We start from the raw sequence: 18,384 nt of genomic DNA on the forward strand, positions 1-18,384 counted from the left end.
TCCACCAACCTCAGCCACAGTCGCGTCTACAGAATCGACAAGGGTTGTGTCGATCTGAAACACCTTAACGCATCCATCATTTTAATATTTTTTTCTGCCACCTGCTGGCCACAAAGCAGAATAACAGCTACTTGTCAGCAGGGACATGAGCTACCCTGCAGGTTTATCTATAGCTGGAAGTAAAACGATTCAACTCCTATTGAATATTAGGTCTATTGGTAATACATACAATTATTCAGAAACTTATTACATCAATTCAAAACAAGAAGAGTGTAAATCGCTCACTACAACACATATTACATTTTTCACAATATCATGAAAATAAAAGTCGTCTTTACTGACTATAGTCTGATAAACACAACAGATTCATTAGTGTTTTCATTGTCTCAATGAAGGCAATTGCATGAACACCAGTCTCAGTTTTTTAGTACAATGACAGGACTGAATTTTGACAGCAGTATGGGAGGGGGTAGTAAAATAACCTAAGCTTGCAACAGCACTTCACAAAGTCATAAATTAGTTATTTCACTTCATTAAAGTGTTTTCACTCACCAAAGAGAGGTGATATTCCTCCAGCTCTACTATTGTTACTACTATGAACAAAGCAAGGCAGGAGCTTTAATATTTATTCACAAAACATTTTACACAGACACACACATGAAAAAAAAAGTATTGAAGTAGAACCATTTGCCATTTGGGGATTTTTGTCCATTAAAAGTTTTCCCCATTTGCAAGGTTACAAACTGAACTTTTACATCAAACATACAAAATTTGTTGATGAAAATGTTACTGTTTAATTAAATTTTAGGTAAAACAAACATTTTCCATGACAACTCTGCCAATTTGGAAATGTCTGAATTTAAGAAATTGGATTACTCCTAATGACATAACATGCACGAAACCAAACAACTAATTGTAGAATTTCTGAAATTCCAGGCAGAAAACTAAATCCAAATTATTTCCAGTCATAAATTTCAAACATGTTTTGCCATGCATTTGAACTTTTCTTGTCTAACTCACTCACAAGCCCTCAGTAACTCCCTTCTCATGAATCTGAAGGTGTTCTTTTAGACTAGGCGCAAATCTGTATCTCTTCTCACAAATATGGCACTCATATGGCCTCTCTCCTGTGTGCACGATTTTATGACTTATCACGTGTCTGCTTTCGTGAAAACGTTTGCCACAAATATCACAAGAGTATGGTTTCTCTCCTAAATGATATCTCATATGGATTTTGACTTTACTGGTAGTACTAAAATGTTTATCGCACAGGCTGCATGGATATGGTTTCTCTCCTGTATGAGCTCTTTTGTGATATAAGAGATGCTGGCTCTGAGTGAAGGCTTTATTGCAAACATCACACTGATAAGGTTTCTCCCCAGAATGGGTTCTCACATGCACAATCAGATAGTCTCTTCTTCGAAATGTTTTGCCACATTCTTGACATGTAAACTCTTCTTTTCCTGTGTGTATTCTTTCATGCTGCTGGAGATGACAGTTATCAGAAAAGCTTTGTCCACAGATCTCACAAAAAAGTGTTTCATCATGATAACGTTTCAAGTGTGTTATCAACTGTTTTGTGGACCGGTATGTAATCCCACACACAGTGCAATCAGTTTTCTTCTCGTGTGTTTTTAGGTGCTTCATCAATGGGCCAATGTGCAGGAATCCTTTGCCACACAAATGGCAAAAACTGCGTCCTTTTTCATTTTTAGAACATTTATCATATGGCAATGCTGATGGGCAATTTCTATTATCTCTTTGTTCTTGCAACTTCTTTCCTTTCCATTTTGATTTGGTCTGTTCTCCTTCGCTATTCATCAGTTTCTTATATTCATATTTTTCCTCACACTGGGTTCCAGAGCAGTCAAAAGGAACTGAATGCATTTCATACAATGCTTTCATCTCTGGCTGATCTTGCTCACTTTTCATCATTTCAGAAGGAGGGACAAAAACATTCTGAGCTTGACTATTCTCCCCAAGTTCCTCTTGCTCTTCTTTTATCTTGATTATATTGAAATCACTCTCAGCTATGCAGTCATTCCAATGATTCTTCGCCAAATCTGTAGCACTTTGAGAAGATCTTGGGGTCTCAGTGCTGAAGTTACAACCTTGTACTGATGAGGGCCCAGGGTTCTCCTGTAGCAGCAAGGCATCACATTCAATTCCATGTTCCACTGTTCTACTGAACAGTGAAGGGTCTTCAGCTACAAAACAGAGGCAAAAGTTACTCAACAGCAAGGAGACACAATATGAAAAATGTTCTCCTCTCTCTTTTTCTGGGAGTTTCAGGATAAATAGAAGTGACTCCACCTTGAAGATATACAGTATTAAAATATTTCTACTGCTGCCACTGCAACAGGAACGATACTGCAATAAGCGAGTGACGTGTGCGCATGCGTGGACAAGCATCGTCTATAGCTATGTATCTTCACCACTGAAAGTGAAATGACGCATTTAGTCAGAATCCTCACCTGATTTCTTCTGTAGCAGGTCAAGCTGGTGTCGAAGGTTTTCAACCTCCTCTTTGGCTTCATACAAAACTAACGTTATGGTTGTCTCCACCTCTCCGATGATCTCTTCTGCTGCTGATGACAACCTCTGATGAACAAACGACCTCAGCTGAAACAACGTTCCGTCCATGTCTTATAGAAGAGTTAATGTACACACATCCACTACGGTAGCTTTATATGAAGGCTTTGCACTCATATAACCTTGCTCGAACCTTTAACTCCTTACCGCGACATGCTATCAGACACAAATACAAATCCAACACCCAGACCAGGAAGTCCGTTCCTTCACGGAAAAGCTAATTGGACAACGTCATCACTTTATCAGGCCAATCGGAGGCCGAGAAGGCGTGTCATATCGCTCCACGTAAAATCGTGTCCGGAACCTTGCCTGGGTCGAGGAGAAGCGCAAATTGTGGTCACATAACGCAAAGGTACATTTTAGTACATTTTAGAAATTTAATGGTGTCGTCAACTGAATATGTCATTATATGGCCTTCACACTGCATCTTCTGTTCGTATATTTGTACCGCACTGTTCAAAACAATTTGTTGCATTCATCCACGTAAATAATTCTCAAAGGCAGGGTTTAATTTGGATGAAAACACTGATATATTGGTGGTGACCGTCAGGAACAACTGTACTATTAAAGGCATACTATACAAATTGTGACGTATAAGGTTACTTCCAATTGATACCGGTACCAGCTTTTTAATATTTTATTGTAAAGCTTGGTTTCCTTATAAAAAAAACAACATGATGGGATTCTTGTGTTGGTATTATTTTGCCAAATGCATTGCGCGGACATTTGTTCAATTCTTCATAAATAGGTATGGGCACTTGTAACCCACTTTAATATTTCTGTAACGCCTCTCCTTGTTTCTTAATCATGTCACGTCTCTTACCATTTCTTCTCTCTAATGTAGAACTGGTTCAGCTGGTTTTGACATATCATATTCTAGTGTGATATTGCTCACGCAAGGTATTTGGATTGTTCCTCGGTTTGGTCACTTTTCTCTCATCTCTGGATTGTTTAGGTTTGAGCTGTGATGATTGGTTATGCCTGGAATAGGCGTAACCTTATAAGCCAATCAGAGCCAGAGTAGTGCGAGCCGGAACGGCCAGATATTTAATAAGGTCACTCGAGTCGTTCCCATCTAGAGGTGTTACGCAGTCATCAATCGGACAGCACGAGAATGTCTTTTTGTCGCTTTGTCGGTGGCGAGGTCTACAAAGACCACTTCTCACCAGGTACTTTCACACGTTAACTTCTTCTTCATTCAAGAGCTCCGTGTAGCAGGTGGCTGTTAGTATTGTCAGGACACGGGAGGAGTAAACGTTAACTGGCAATTGTTAGCTATTGCTAGCAAACTTACTGTAGCGATTGTACCGTGAACTACACTGTTAACACAGCAGTGAGCAGCATTAAGGTACCAAACATGTGTTAGCCAATCGAATTAGCATATCCGGTGCTTTGTTACGAAACTTGATGTTGCTTTACAAATAAGAATTTTGAGTTTAAAGTAATGGAGCCTTTAATAAGTACAAACATGAAACTAAGCGACACTTGTGAAATGCTAAAAAATAGACTTTGATGGTGGTAGAAACTCTGTGTTATCTGTAGAGCAGCTTCAAAACCGTGTCAAAATTACATCACTTCGTTTACGCAACCTGTGAAATTTACTGTCTTGTGTCACGATAAGCAACTTGAATTTACTGTTATATACCAAGAAGTGTCTTTTGGACCGATTAATGGTGCCCGTTTTTTGCAATCATCATTGGTGCCAGGTACATATCAGGAGCTGACTCACAATATTGCAAAGTGATGATGGATTGAAGCATGTCCAAATGCTCATGAAACTGCATACACGGCACATTTTAAAAATGTTTTATTACATGCCAATAGATATCTTTGTAATACAGTACAGTTACTCAAGCGATAAGAGTTGGGTCTTGGACAATTTATTACATGATGAGGAAAACATTTAATTAGCATTTTGAAATTATTATGCATGTATTAAAGCTTTGCATGTAATGCATTATAAATAAATTATATATATATATATATATATATATATATATATATATATATATATATAATATACACACACACACTTACACTTTACTGAACTGTAAAGTATGGCACTGAACTGTAAACCGAGTCATTGTGAACAAGATCCAGCCATCATCTCCCATCCTTTACTCCTCAGGGATTTATGTATGTTCCAAGTGTGACCACAAGCTGTTCTCCAGCCGCTCCAAGTATGAGCACTCGTCTCCCTGGCCTGCCTTCACAGAGACCGTCTCAAAGGACAGCATTTCCAAATATGAGGAGAGACCTGGAGCATATAAGGTACAAGTCATTGATAAGAGTTTATATATGTATATATATAACTAGTTCAAAAGTTGGTAAACACCTTTTTGGAATCGCACAAAATCCTGATTCAGTTATGTGTCATTCAAGGTGCTGTGTGGGAAATGTGGAAATGGACTTGGTCATGAGTTTGTGAATGATGGTCCAGCCAAAGGGCTGTCTCGCTTCTGAATATTCAGCAGCTCACTGAAGTTCATCCCTCATTCCTAAAGGTGCATATATGTTATACATATATATGAAAAAAAGTTGACCGTTGTCCTACAACCCCTTATTTCCTCATCTTTTTGTCTTCGCCACAGGTGAGGTTGATGGACAGTAAGGTGAGCCAATAGGAGAGCAGTGCTGCTGAGCTAGTGGACGGTCCTCTGTGCTGCTGAAGGTGTGGACAGCGGATGAAGAGTTCTGGGACAAATCCTTCCGGGACCACCAGGGGTCTGATGAATGATGGCCTCACTGTAGAGCAAGAGCAGAGGACTGGCCTCGACACTAGTCATACAAACATACAGGATCAATCAATACACAATGACCAATTATGAGTTTGACATTTTCTGATTTATTATTAAAAACATAATTTCAAATATTAGAATTTTTGTAAGTATGAATGGTCAGTCCCCACCTTAAAAAATAAACACACTGACAGAGCAGTCGTACCTGAGTTAGTTTTGAACCATATTTACAGAGAGTGAACACACCATAAATGTTTTAACTTAAACTAACTTTTTTGTCTTCTTCCTGTGATTAAATTATGAAAGTACACACATCGACCAGTCTTCCAGAAAGATTAGTGAATAGGCTTATACAATTGAAAATCTTTTTGAAAAATAACTCATATTTTTCCAGACATTAGTGTTTTTACTGGATGCAGAGAATAAGTAGAAATATATTTTCACACTCTTGTGAGGCTTTATATAAATATATCACAGTGGCTGATAAAGTAAAACAAATATATTTTAAAATAAAAAGGTTCCTTGATTTATTAATTTATGGTTGTGTTGTATTTTTTATGTTGTCACATTATTTACATAATGTGAACATGTTAAGCGCAGTTTCTTGTTGCACGCGTGTTCCAGGCGGACATTAGTTTCAGAATTACTTTGATGGCTTTAAAAAACCAGTTTGGTTATTTTGAGAAAGAATGTCAATACTGAGCTCTCCCTAAGAAGGTGGTTAAGCTTCTCTGATCACATGTTTTATATATTCTTTTAAACTAAATCAATATATTTAAACTGCTTAACAAATAATAATTGTTCTGAGGTGAAAGTAGAATTGAAATTAAAAAAGGATATGGAAAAGCTGACACATTGTTATGACTGACAGCAGTTTCATAATGTGTCCCAGAAAAACTTCACCTGTCCTGCCTGTTGTAGGGATGCTGCCTTCATAGACATTCATGACATTGTAACCTATTATCAAATGAGCTCTAGACCCAAATGGGTATTTTTTTTTGTGGATTACAAATCTTCCCCAGTCTTCCTTTGTTTGAAATGTGTGACGGGTGTAAGATTAAGAATAAGCACACATTTTTAAAAAAATCATTGAAGCAGGTGAGGTGGACCATTAAGTGGATGAATGAATGGTTGTGGATGACTACACTAACATCAATGCTGCTCCGTGGTGTTGTTGCTGCCATCAAGTGGAGGTAATGAGAAGCCATTGCATGAGGTCACCACAGCTGACACTTGATCTGGTCAAACTGGTTTTCTCCAGTTTAAGGCAGCAGACTCTTAGCAAATATTAAAAACAAGCAGCAAACATTTGTATTTCAAGTGTTTGAAAGACAAAATTTCATTTGGTTTTGGAAGAAGGACATGTTTGAAATGGACAACATATCATATTGCTCTTTCTCTTGTGGAGAAGTATATAGAAATCACTTCCAACCAGGTAAGAAGCAAACAAGCTTGACGTTGAGATAGATAGATACTGTATATACTTTATTAATCCCGGATGAAATTGCACATATCCACTGCTCAGGCATACAATGAATAAATACTGGATAAAAAAAGAAAAGAAACACTGACATCAAAGGACTTAACACAAGACATACACTACACTAGCAGACACATGTAGCATTAACAGGACATATACTAAATTATTAACAGAATAATTAACAGTATAAAATTAAAATTAAATAAAATAACAAATAAAAATAAAATGTGCAAGTAAAAATTAGCAGGAGGTGAGGTACACCCTTCTTACAATGTAAGGCGTCACTAATATCACAACATCTAATATCTATCTAATATCACAAAATCTATCTAATATCACAACTATCACAACTATCTAACATCACAAATGTAATATCTATCTCACAATGGTCAAAAAGACAAGGCGTCACTATCTAATAACAAAACATCACAACACCTTGGCCCCACTTCACGGCTGACATCTCATCCCCTCCATTCAACCGCGTGCTGACCTCGCCACCTCCCCCGATCCCCTCGATGGAACGGGGCACGAAGGAGGACCTCAGCCGCTCTGTGGAGGCGCTGTGTGTTTAGTTAGGAGTATCACAGAGCATGTTTCTGCAGCTGTGCATTCACTGGTGACTGTTGTCCTCTTAGGTGTATATGTGTGTTCTGAATGTGGGCATGAGCTATTTTCCAGCACATCAAAGTTTGAGCACTCTTCCCCTTGGCCAGCCTTCTCTGAGACGATCCATGAGGACAGTGTTTCCAAACACCCTGAAGCATGGGGGCCAGTAAAGGTAGAAAACCCCTGATCTCTGTTACAGTGACCCATTCAGTGAGAAATCCTTCAAAACTTAAGCAGTCAATCGTATGACCTATGTGAATTATATTTTAATTCGGACATTGACTATTCAATTATCCCAGATTTGCTGTGGGAAGTGTGGCAATGGATTGGGCCATGAGTTCCAGTATGATGGCCCAACAGAAGGATTGTCTCGCTTCTGAATATTCAGTAGCTCCCTGACATTCATCCCTAAAGGTGAGACTGGTGGTTTTTAACCTGTCACACATTTGAGGTAGATTGCCAGCTTATTTCCACTGTTTGTTTCTTTTACTACAGAAAAAGTGGATGGACAGAAAGGTGAGCATTGAAAGAGAAGGAAGTTTTCTGTTGCTGACTGAGGATGAAGTGCTCTGGGGCAAAACCTGACGGAACTCCAGTGCTCGGATGGACAGTGACCTCACTGGGCAGCATCAGAAGATCCCTGTAAAACTTAAAACAAAGAGCTTAAACAACATACTGACTACTCAGACTATTTACTTTGATTAGGCCAGCCTGTCTCTGGCAGAGAAACTAATAGATGTGTTGTGCTTCACTGCAGATTCACACTGCCAAAGCAGGTCACATTTTAGAACATATTACATATTCGCAGAGAAGACAAAATAGTGACTTCTATAAAGCATATGCTAAATATTTCTCCGTGAGGCGCATCAAACTGTTCAACCCTATATATGAAAAGGTTAAGATGCAATTGCATGTTTCCACCACTTGATGGTGCTATTGGCCTTTTTAAACATCTTAAAGGAACGTGCCTCTCACTCAAAATATACAGTACGGAAAAATATAATTCTTTATACGACAGCAGAGAAATACATACAGTATTTCTTTGCGCTATATAATTGCACTTTTTAATTTAATCTACGCGTACAATCTTTTACAACGAATTCTTGTAACACGTTAAGGTTAGCTTCACTAGCATGCCACCATTACGTAGCGCTGTGGTGCAAAGTGCTCACTTCCGCACTCCCAATACATATTTTATACAATTTTTCCGTTCCGCACTTTAAATGGCAAAAAGAAAAACTTTCACAAACAAAGAGAATTGATTAGTTTTTATTCAACTGTTGCTATAAGAGCTGTAAGTGTGTGACGGAAGACGTCCATGAATGTGAATAAATATATTTAAAAGTTTTATAGTCGGAGTACATTTCTGCCTGAATCCATGTCAGATACTTTTTTATTTATTTATTTATTTATTTTCTTTACAAAACACCCCGTTTTAGGAGCTAATTTGGACAACTCCCAGTGTCCAAATTAATTACTGCTTTTGAAATCTTTATGATTAAGAGAGTAATACCGAACAAACAAACAATCTTGCGCCTTTTCAATTGGCTAATTCTACAAAGGGACTCAAACCGGAGGTCCCAGGCTCGCGCCGTGGTGGAATTCTAAACACGGTAGAGACGGGTGGGCGGGGGGAGGGGTAGCGGAGGGGGGTACATTCAACAGCTCCGGCGCTGTTCAAATGTGTGCGTGCGGAGCAGCAGGTGTGGAGCAGCTCGTTTCAAAGGCTCGAAAATCAGAGGGTGGAATGAAAGCTCCAGCGTCAGGCAGACGTTTAAGGAAGGAAGGAAGTGCAAACATTCATACTTTGTAATGATGTGTAGTAAGGAATTTAAAACAAATACTGTTTTGTGTATTTGATGTGATGATGGTTTAGTCCTGGAGGTATGATCAAAAGCCCCTGCACAGGGGCAGGTGTTCCTGAAGGGCTCTTGTCTCTGAGTGGTGCTACTTTTTTATTAAAGTTTAGCTCTGACTTGAGTTTCCAACCCTCTCTTCAAAATGCTCTTCTAATTTCAAAAATATCGCTTCTGACCTGTTACGAAGCTCTTTGTTAATTTATGAAATTCATTCCATGTGAATGATGGTAGACTTTGAAACGGGCCCTCTGTTGTATTGTTACACACAGCTGGCACACAGACCCCGCTGTCCTCGCAGGGTGATGTCTGGAGGAGGGAGAATTAGAGGGGGTAAAGCGCGACAAACTCAACAACATATGGGCAGACAAGAAACCAAAATACATAGATAAACCACATGTGAGAATGAGAGCTGCAAAGCGAAAAGGAAATTGCCCCCAAAACACAGGACTGTAATTAGCATGTGCTATCTGTAAGCACACTCTTTCTGGCTGGCATCTGAGCCCAGCCATCTGAGCCCAGCTACATGGCCGAGAGGAAGCAAACAGGAAGGAGGAAGTGGTAATCCTCTGATAGAATCACCAGATGGACGCAAATCCACTGACCTCTGGGGCTCATCTTGCTCGTATAAGCAAACAGGATCCTAAATTACATTAAAACCACTACTACTATGAAGCCTTCCCCGGTCCCAAAGGCCGAGCCTCGAGCTACAGCTAAACATACGTGTTTCTGTGTGTGACTCACTGGCGAGACATCTTGGTTTCATTGTAAAGTATACGACCCGGTTGCTTGGATGTGTATGTTTACTGACGCTGCACCTGCTTCTGTTTTGAGCCACGAGAAGAAGAAAAAACCCCAACTCATTCTGCATTCACACACCACAACATTATATACAGTTCATCCAGGTAGGACTCCCTAAACGCAGGTCATCCTGCGGCTCCACTTCACACACACTGCAGAAGCTGTGACCACTTTGTGGTAGGACTGAAATGCTCTTGAATGCGTGACTGTGAGAAATGAAGAGCGCTCCTTTCATCAGAGAGTTAATATCTGCAGTATGTGATGTAAGGAAGCTGCCCTTGACTTGTCATAGACACACACATGCTTGCCACAACCTCTGTGCATAATCAAAACTTTTATACATGACAGTGGAATGCGATTTCTGCCTGGATCTAAGGAAAGTTTCTGGAAACTCGAGACACTCCTGGTTGGGCATTGTTGTAATTCAATCAGTAAAACATGTGCGTGAAAGAACAATGGGCTTACGAAAACCAAAATGAGAATCTTTGCTCATCTCATCCCAAAAGGCCCTGCACTGAACCACTCTATAAAACGATTACCAATGAAAATATAAACAATACCGTAGCTTCTGCCGCTTTATTGTCACCTTTATCACAGCATCACATTCCTGTTCCTGAGCTCCACTGACTTCAATAACACAGATGACTTTTCAACATATATACATTTTGCAAACATTCCTCACTATCTGCACTGTGATCTGCTTCGCTGAGACAGGATCCCGAGACAGAAGCAGAAGGCTAGCCTGGAATCTTCAAAGGGAATACTTTGAAGGTGTTGTGGCACATTCTTCACGCAGATCAGGAAAAGGGGGATCCTTACTTTCAGGCCAAGCTGGATTGATCGTAGGATAAGAGAGAAGATTTAAAACCAAAGAATAAGTCTCGTTGATTTTGCGGCCGCATGTCATTTCTACGCTAATCAGAAACTATGGGTTTGAAGGCCTCAACGGTAGTCGTAGCAATCCTGAAAGAAAGAGTGGATAAACTCTGCCTCGTATTGAATGGTTATTTCAGAGTTACCAGAAATCTTTCAGCTACTGCATGTCTACCTCAGCAACACTGTCACTTAAACCGTCCTTCAAATATTTTGGAAACACCAGGATTCTTATTATGACCTGATTCTGGCTCCACTTCTATTTTTTGATAAAATAACATTTTGTGATATAAAATAAATATAAAGAAAGGCCTCATAATGATGAAGTAAATGAAAAAGTGAGCTAAAATGTGCATCAATTACTAGATCCACATAAAGATTTTGCCAACTCTTCCTTGGCTGAAGATTTACCCACAAACACAACTTAACTAAAAACATTGAACAACCTTTCCAGATGGCTTGTCTTGGTTTGACGGTAAACGCAGTGCACCTGCGTTTAGTATCTTGTTGTAAACTGAGACTTGCCTCACAGATATTCAGAGAAGGACTGAGATGTGGAAAATGTTGGATATGTGTTGATGTCTGTTCAGGAATGTTGGAGGCCCTTGATTGTGTTGAGCGTTCTACTGCATTTAAAACATATTTACACAAGCAGAGACACAACTGAGGAGAAGAAAACAATTGATTTAGTCTTTGTCTGGATACAGTACCACAGACTGACTCTGCCCAACCTCCAGCCAACCTCCAACCACCCAGCTAACACTAACTCCCTATAATTTGTGGCGGCTCATCCTGATCTCATCCCTTTCTTGATTAGTAATCCCGGTGGGCCTCATGAGGTCCAGATCATAGTATTTGTATGGTAAAAATAAGCATGGCCTGCATATGTTTTTCCTTATATGATCACACTCACTTTTCATGTATGTGTGTTTGATATTCATAAATACATACATTCATACAGTATAAAAGTTTGGGCCCTGCGGCCCCCCGCAAGCTCTGGATGGGTGGTCTTAATAGACAAAATTGCTCCTTTGGTCATGCTGATTGTTAACTTCTGTGCATAAATTGTTACGAGGTGCCTGCGCTCTTTATTCTCCTCAGTAATCATAACCCTATCAGAAACGTATAATCAACATAATTCCCAGTATTATAAGGGAGCTGTGGAGGTGTTCTGTCTTACTTAAAGTCCTGTCTTCAAACAATTGTTTTGTGAAAATCATTTACTGTGCTGACACGTGCTTTAAAGTGCTTTAAAGTCTGACATAGCTCCTCTACTGTTTGATCATTAATAAATCAATATCTAACACTAGGTTAGCCTAGCATAGCTTAAAGTAAGTCAGGTAAACAGCTAACCTGTCCCAACATGTCACAATTTTATTTTTTACTAAGGAGCTGTGAGAAGAAGAAAAAGGTCAGTCTACACCCATAACAATAATTAAATCCATTTAAACTTCCCTGACTTAATATTTGCTTTATTGTTTATTTGCTGCTATCAATGGGATGTGAATTAAATCAACCTGTACTTTAACAAACATTTAAAAAAAACTTATGTACAGGCTAACTGAAGACCGAGCTTCCAGTTTCTAGAAAAAACTCACATTTGTAAACTGTATTTCAGGGAGAATAAAGCTTCTAAAGTCACATAAGTTAGAATATAAAGTATAACCCAGAGTTTTTTTAGTTCCATTTAGTTCTCATCTGACTCATAACCAGAAAGATAATGAGTGCATTTAAAGAACATCCAGAATGCTACATTTTAATATGTGTAAAATCTGGATCCCCCTTCTTACACAAAGTTAAAGAGCATAAAGCTCTTTAAATTTGTTCTAAAGAGCTTTATGCTCTTTAGAGCAAATTTACCTCTTTATAGCAACTTCTTATTCAACATTACTGCCAACTCTCTTTCCAGAGATGTGATTCATCACCTGCTTTTATATTAAATGAAATCCTTTAATATGTAACCTCAGCATTTTAATTTGGCACGCAACCTTGAAATCTCCACATTATCTCTTCATTCTTTTATTTCTATGCCAGAAAACAAACACCCTGTAATCTTGCCTGTCAGTCACACTTCAGTGATTATTTCTCTGATCTCTCAGCATCTTCTTATTGGTTTGACAATGTTCTGGATTTTGTAGAGATTAGGTATTCCAATATTAGACAGTGAAGACAGTGAGTGTTTGTGTTTTCCTCCATGTGAAACAATTATTTCAGGGAGTGAATGGCTGCTTTGCCAAAACAGAATCCAGATTAATTTTAAATATACTGTGGGGAAATCCACAGAAAAGCCATCCTGCTGTCATTTGGGCCAACAGCTCTGTTGTGTCCCCAGAAACACAGACCTCAAAACCCAAAGTGAGACCAGATGAGAGCTAGAGGAAGGAGAAGAAGATTTGTGAGAGAGTGTGCGTGACTGTGTCAGTGTTGGTAAAGGGGTTAAAAAAGAAGAGGTCAAAGACTCAGGATACATTCCCACAGGAATGAGGCTCAAGGACAACTCAATGTGATTATCAGCTTTGAGACAACGTGAGGGCGTGGCGGTGCTCTTTCTGACGTGGTGGTATTTTAAAGCAAGAGCAAATACTTGCCTTTATCACAACCACGACTCAAAGTTAGACTTATATGCAGATTCTACAAATATATTTAGAAATCATCACTTCACACTTTTTTGGTCAAGAAATGGCTTTTCATCTTGGGAATTTCCAACAGTTCATAATAAATGCTAGATTCCATTTAGTTACATTACATAAAGGCTGGATATGGGTCTCCGAAGAATCTAAAATCAACCTATTTTGGGACACACAAACACAAAAGCGGCCCAATTTGGGTGTGTGTTTGTTTCAGATGCCTGCGCACACATATACACAACTATTCAAGATATAGTAAGAGTGAAAAGATAATTTCCTAAGGCGATTATTAAGGTGTATTTCTTCTTTCTTTCTTCTTCTTACTTTCGCCACTAAAGATAATTCACCTTTTTACATCCAAAGAATTAGCTGCTTCGCTCAGCACTTAACCGCCTGTAAAATGACAATTAATTATACATAAAACAAGACAGTTTCTACTCAAATGACATACAGAGTTCATCACTGAGCTTCAGTAGCATACAGACATGGGGATGGTAAATATTTCCCTCCATCCCTGCAAATTATTACTTTTATATTTGACTAATGACACAACAGACACACGCCAAGCGCACAATGCATCTAACTAATGGGAAAATATTTGAACTTTAATGGTCCAAACTGGGAAACTTTCAATTACTAAAGTCCATTTATCTCTCACTGTACCTGTTTTTGTGGTGGGTCACATAAATAGTTCACTCCTGTCCCCTCTGGTCAAAGGTGACCCACAGCAACTTTTGCTGATTGTTTGCTTATGAGTTCAAGTCGCACATGATTTCACATTCCTGTAAAATACATGCTAGCCCCACAGGGTAGAGGGCCATCTCCTGTTACAAACACACACACGCACGCACGCACGCACGCACGCACGCACACACACACACACACACACGCGCACACACACAGGATTCAGGTGATACTGTTATAGCAGTCCCGACTCAACGGTGAAGCAATGGACAGAAGTTGGTTTTTTCTTCTTAGGATGACAGCTCTCTTTTCTCACAGTTGGTGTGACAGGTTGGAATTCAAAAAAACATGGGAAACTCCAGAGCATAGAGAGACAAACTGCTGTGGTTTTACACCAGTAATTACAGTCAGTTAACACCCATCTGATGAGTGTTTGTGTTTGTATTTACAGAAATCTTTCAGGTTTGACTTGTTTACATAAATGAGCACATATCCGCTGGTTACATGGCGTGTTGACCCAGCTGCTCTTTCAAATGCATATTTAGCTATTTTTCTCTTTTTTTTTTTCTTTTTTTTTTGCAAGAAGCGAGCGAGTGTGAAAAACAACAAGCGTGTCAGTTTGGGTGGTGGTTCTGGCCCGGTCACAGTAGCAAACGTTACATCCAAACGTCTGCGTCGCTAAATTCCAAAAAAATGGGAATAAAGTTGTTTTTCACACACTAAGGGGAAATAGGGGGTGACACTGACACATAAAAGGCAGGGCTGCGGTTTTGAAGCTGACGTCATGGCAATCAACATTTAAGTCCAGGAGGCCTTTCAATGAAGGAAAGCCACACGGAGCAGGCCACAAGCATTTCAGTAACTTACAGTCTGGGACCGAGTACCGCAACGTGCATGCAGACTGGAACAATAGGCGTCCACAGGATTATGGATTCATGCATAATACCCGTAAGGGATAGAGTACTATGCACGCACATCCCCTTCAAAAGTCAGACACTTGCAACAATTTAAATAGGTCCACCTTCTCGACTCTGTCAGATTTGCCGCCACATGTCTTTGTGAATCCCCCAGAGGAACCTGGGAGGCATGAAACTGTATACCAAACTAATCAGAGTCGTCTCTTCTCTTAACCTTTCTCACTTTGTTTCTGACTTGCTCACACTTATCTTCTGTCAAGCAGACGCAAGCACATGTAGGAATAAAAACTCGCCACTCTTTCTCTTCTTCTTCTTCAAAATCACCTGAGGAGCAAAGTATGTGGTCCCATTTCCCCCCCTTTAAACCTAAGAATTATTTTGTATTTTCATTCCTTCTTTACTCTTTAGATTCACATCTGTCTGATTCTACCTCTTCTGCAATAAAGTACTCAGAGAAGGTAAATAACAGCTTAAAAAACGCGTGACTCTTGTACAGACTTGCTCTCTGGAAAGGCTTCCCACTTTTTATTGTTAGGATGAAAGACATTGAAAATAGTGCCGTGCAGCTGGTTTCCTGCAGTCAAGGAAGCTTCGCATGAATTTATGTTTATTTGAAAGTATATGTCGGCTCATGTTGCCATGAATGTGCCAGGAAATCCAACAGATCATTGGAGGTCCTTGCTTTTGGTGATGCCAAAATTGTACCCTCACGACGTTTGAATAACTACAGTGAAATCTTTCTATGATATAAATTTTTTGAAGAATCAAGTGGGTGTAACGTTGTACTTTCATGGCTGTTGAGGCTGCAGCATGAGCTCCAAACTTCTCTCCTCTCTGACCTTCAGCACATTCATCCTTCCAAGCCATGTCTCCTTAAAGCTGCATGAAAATTCTGGAAGTCTACATGTTCTGCTGGAGATGGAAAAAAAAGATCCATGCACCTGTGTGAAGGTGTTAAGACTTGACGGATGAGGAGGTGGGAGGAGAGGTGGAAGATGTGGAAGAAGGGAACATTATTTGTGGATGGAGGGATCAGAGTGATTTGGATCAGTCGTTCATCTCCTCACCCATCCATCATTTTAGGTGACTTTATGTATCTCTACAGATGAAAGTTGGAGAAGGCTCCAGGAGAAGGGTGGGGCCTCGCTTTGTTGTTGGCTTTTGTATTCTGTGATTATCTCCACCCGAGGGCTCATGCACTGAACTTCTAAAGCAATGCAGAGAAGGTTTGTGACATATTTTATTTTCTCAAAAGAGAAGCACTTCAGATGTTACTATTTGAACTTTAACTTAATTGTTTTTGGAAAAAGAAAATCTGAAAACCTTTAAATGCAAGTCTCCAGTCTTATCTTCATTCCAGACTCAATAAAAAAGGAAGAACCCCCCCCCCCCACACACACACACACAAGGTTCCTTTTGTGGGAAACATCAACTGTGCCTTTGCATGACCGTATTAGTATCTCCTGTGTGGTGGCTTCAAAGATCTGTCATGACAGCATTTAAGATTCTCCCTTGAGTCTTGTGGTAATCACAACTGTCCACAAGCTGCCTCAGACTGAAAATTACAAAATAAGAGTGGAACTTTTTTTGCTTTTGCTTAGGACGTTTTGTAATTGGCTGTAATGGCTGGCACATGTATCCGCCATCAGCAGGCCTCTGGCTATGGAAACCTCTATCTGTGGTACACAGGGATGCAGCAGCAGCACACACCTACAGACACAGCAGTGGAAATGCAGTCTGGATGGAACACATGCATGCAAAGATGCCTGCACGTGAATTTGAATGAATGCTGAGACATACTGTATGCACAGACAGACACACGCACGCACGCACGCACGACAGAGACACATTATCCAGCTTCAATCCTAAACACACAGACACAGTTCACAACTTGCATTTCATATTTGTTTCCTCAACACTGTTAGTTTTTTTAATCTCACTGTTTATATTTCTCTATCCAAGCCTGTCAGTAAAAACTCCAACCAGAGCAATTAGCAAGAGGGAAAAGCAAATAAAATGTCTGATGAAAGTGAATGGTGGATCCTGACCTCATTCTGAATGAATTTGCCACTTGCCAGCAAACGGTCATTTCCATAGCTGTGAATTCTTCAGTGCCAGCCTTACTGTGGATGGATCCACAATAGCTGTTTGTGCTTCACAACATGTCATTATTCTATATTTGCCTGCTTCTTTTTCAGTGTCCGCAGACCTTTGTTTGAGTATTCTTTTCTCATGCTGGCTTTTCAAATTGCAGGAGGTGGAAATTAAATTGGAAATTTGTGATGTTTTACTTTTGCATTTTATGCCTCATAGTTACCGGTTCATGGACTTTGCTACTTTTGGACAGAGTCAGGCTAAGTCTGTCTTTCTGTTTCAAATCATTGCGCTAAGATAATCAACTGCTAACTTCATTGTATAGTCATAAGGCATTATTAAGTTTTTTTGTTTGACTTTTTTTTTTTTTTACTGTCTTCAGTATGTTTTCTGTGTGAGACAACAAACTGGTTAGGATTATTACTTTTCTGTAGTTACTTCTAGTTGCCAAGAAATACGTTAATCCAACACAAACTCCTGCATGCAAAAGTAATCTTTTGAATTTTCCTTTTTTTAATTATTATTAAAATTAAGTTAATTTGTAAGTGGTAGGCTAAATTATGTCACTTAGCAACTTAGGTTGTAAACAGGGGAGTGGTATCAATGTTCTCATTAAATAAATAAATAGAAAACAGACGTTCCCTTCATTCTTGAAACTTTCTGTATTTTCTCAGAGGATACAAACAGATAAAATATAAAATAGTCAATTAGCCAGCACCATGAGTTTGCCAAATTCATTTGTTATCTCTGTCTGAGACATTCGGGGGTCTTGGGGTTCTCTCTCTCTCTCTCTCTCTCTCTCTCTGTGTTTGTGTGTGTGTGTGTGTGTGTGTGTGTGTGTGTGTGTGTGTGTGTGTGTGTGTGTGTGTGTGTGTGTGCCTCTTTCTCAGAACGACTATCTACTTCAGTTCCCCTTTACCTCCCCTCCATCCCTTCATCCATTCAAACAGCTACTTGGAGTGATTGTCAGGTTCAAAGTCTGAACTCCGTTTCCTTGCCAGCCAGAAGAAATTCTATACCTGCTCCAGCTTCACAGAGACAGGGGAATATCCCAATGCTGATCCTTCCTGTAAAGCCCCAAAGGTGACACACTCAGCCTTCAGATACTGTATTTAT

At 39.5% G+C, this 18,384-nt stretch overlaps 2 protein-coding genes and 1 pseudogene across 2 annotated transcripts; 2 read left to right on the forward strand and 1 right to left on the reverse strand.

Moving 5' to 3' along the window:
* Positions 1–58: 58 nt before the first annotated feature.
* LOC137610030 (zinc finger protein ZFP2-like) lies at positions 59–2,769 on the reverse strand. Its single transcript, XM_068337437.1, has 2 exons — positions 2,475–2,769; positions 59–2,207 (listed from the first exon to the last, which is right to left on the reverse strand). The coding sequence occupies exons 1-2, from the start codon at positions 2,641–2,643 to the stop codon at positions 1,021–1,023; spliced, it is 1,356 nt and encodes a 451-aa protein (XP_068193538.1). The 5' UTR covers positions 2,644–2,769; the 3' UTR covers positions 59–1,020.
* An 837-nt stretch (positions 2,770–3,606) lies between these two features.
* Positions 3,607–5,868, forward strand: LOC137609527 (methionine-R-sulfoxide reductase B1-A-like). Its single transcript, XM_068336605.1, has 4 exons — positions 3,607–3,761; positions 4,721–4,863; positions 4,975–5,096; positions 5,184–5,868. The coding sequence occupies exons 1-3, from the start codon at positions 3,707–3,709 to the stop codon at positions 5,092–5,094; spliced, it is 318 nt and encodes a 105-aa protein (XP_068192706.1). The 5' UTR covers positions 3,607–3,706; the 3' UTR covers positions 5,095–5,096; positions 5,184–5,868.
* Positions 5,869–6,577: 709 nt separating this feature from the next.
* On the forward strand, positions 6,578–8,719 carry LOC137609526 (methionine-R-sulfoxide reductase B1-A-like; annotated as a pseudogene).
* Positions 8,720–18,384: the final 9,665 nt, after the last annotated feature.

This window comes from Antennarius striatus, chromosome 16 (assembly GCF_040054535.1).
Source record: "Antennarius striatus isolate MH-2024 chromosome 16, ASM4005453v1, whole genome shotgun sequence".
Classification (NCBI taxonomy): Eukaryota; Metazoa; Chordata; class Actinopteri; order Lophiiformes; family Antennariidae; genus Antennarius; species Antennarius striatus.

Excerpts from the sequence above, each read along its gene's own strand:
- LOC137610030 (XM_068337437.1), bottom strand. The coding sequence starts at position 2,643 with ATGGACGGAACGTTGTTTCAGCTGAGGTCGTTTGTTCATCAGAGGTTG. Across the intron at positions 2,208-2,474 it reads CCTGCTACAGAAGAAATCAG|CTGAAGACCCTTCACTGTTC; the intron begins GTGAGGATTCTG and ends TCTGTTTTGTAG.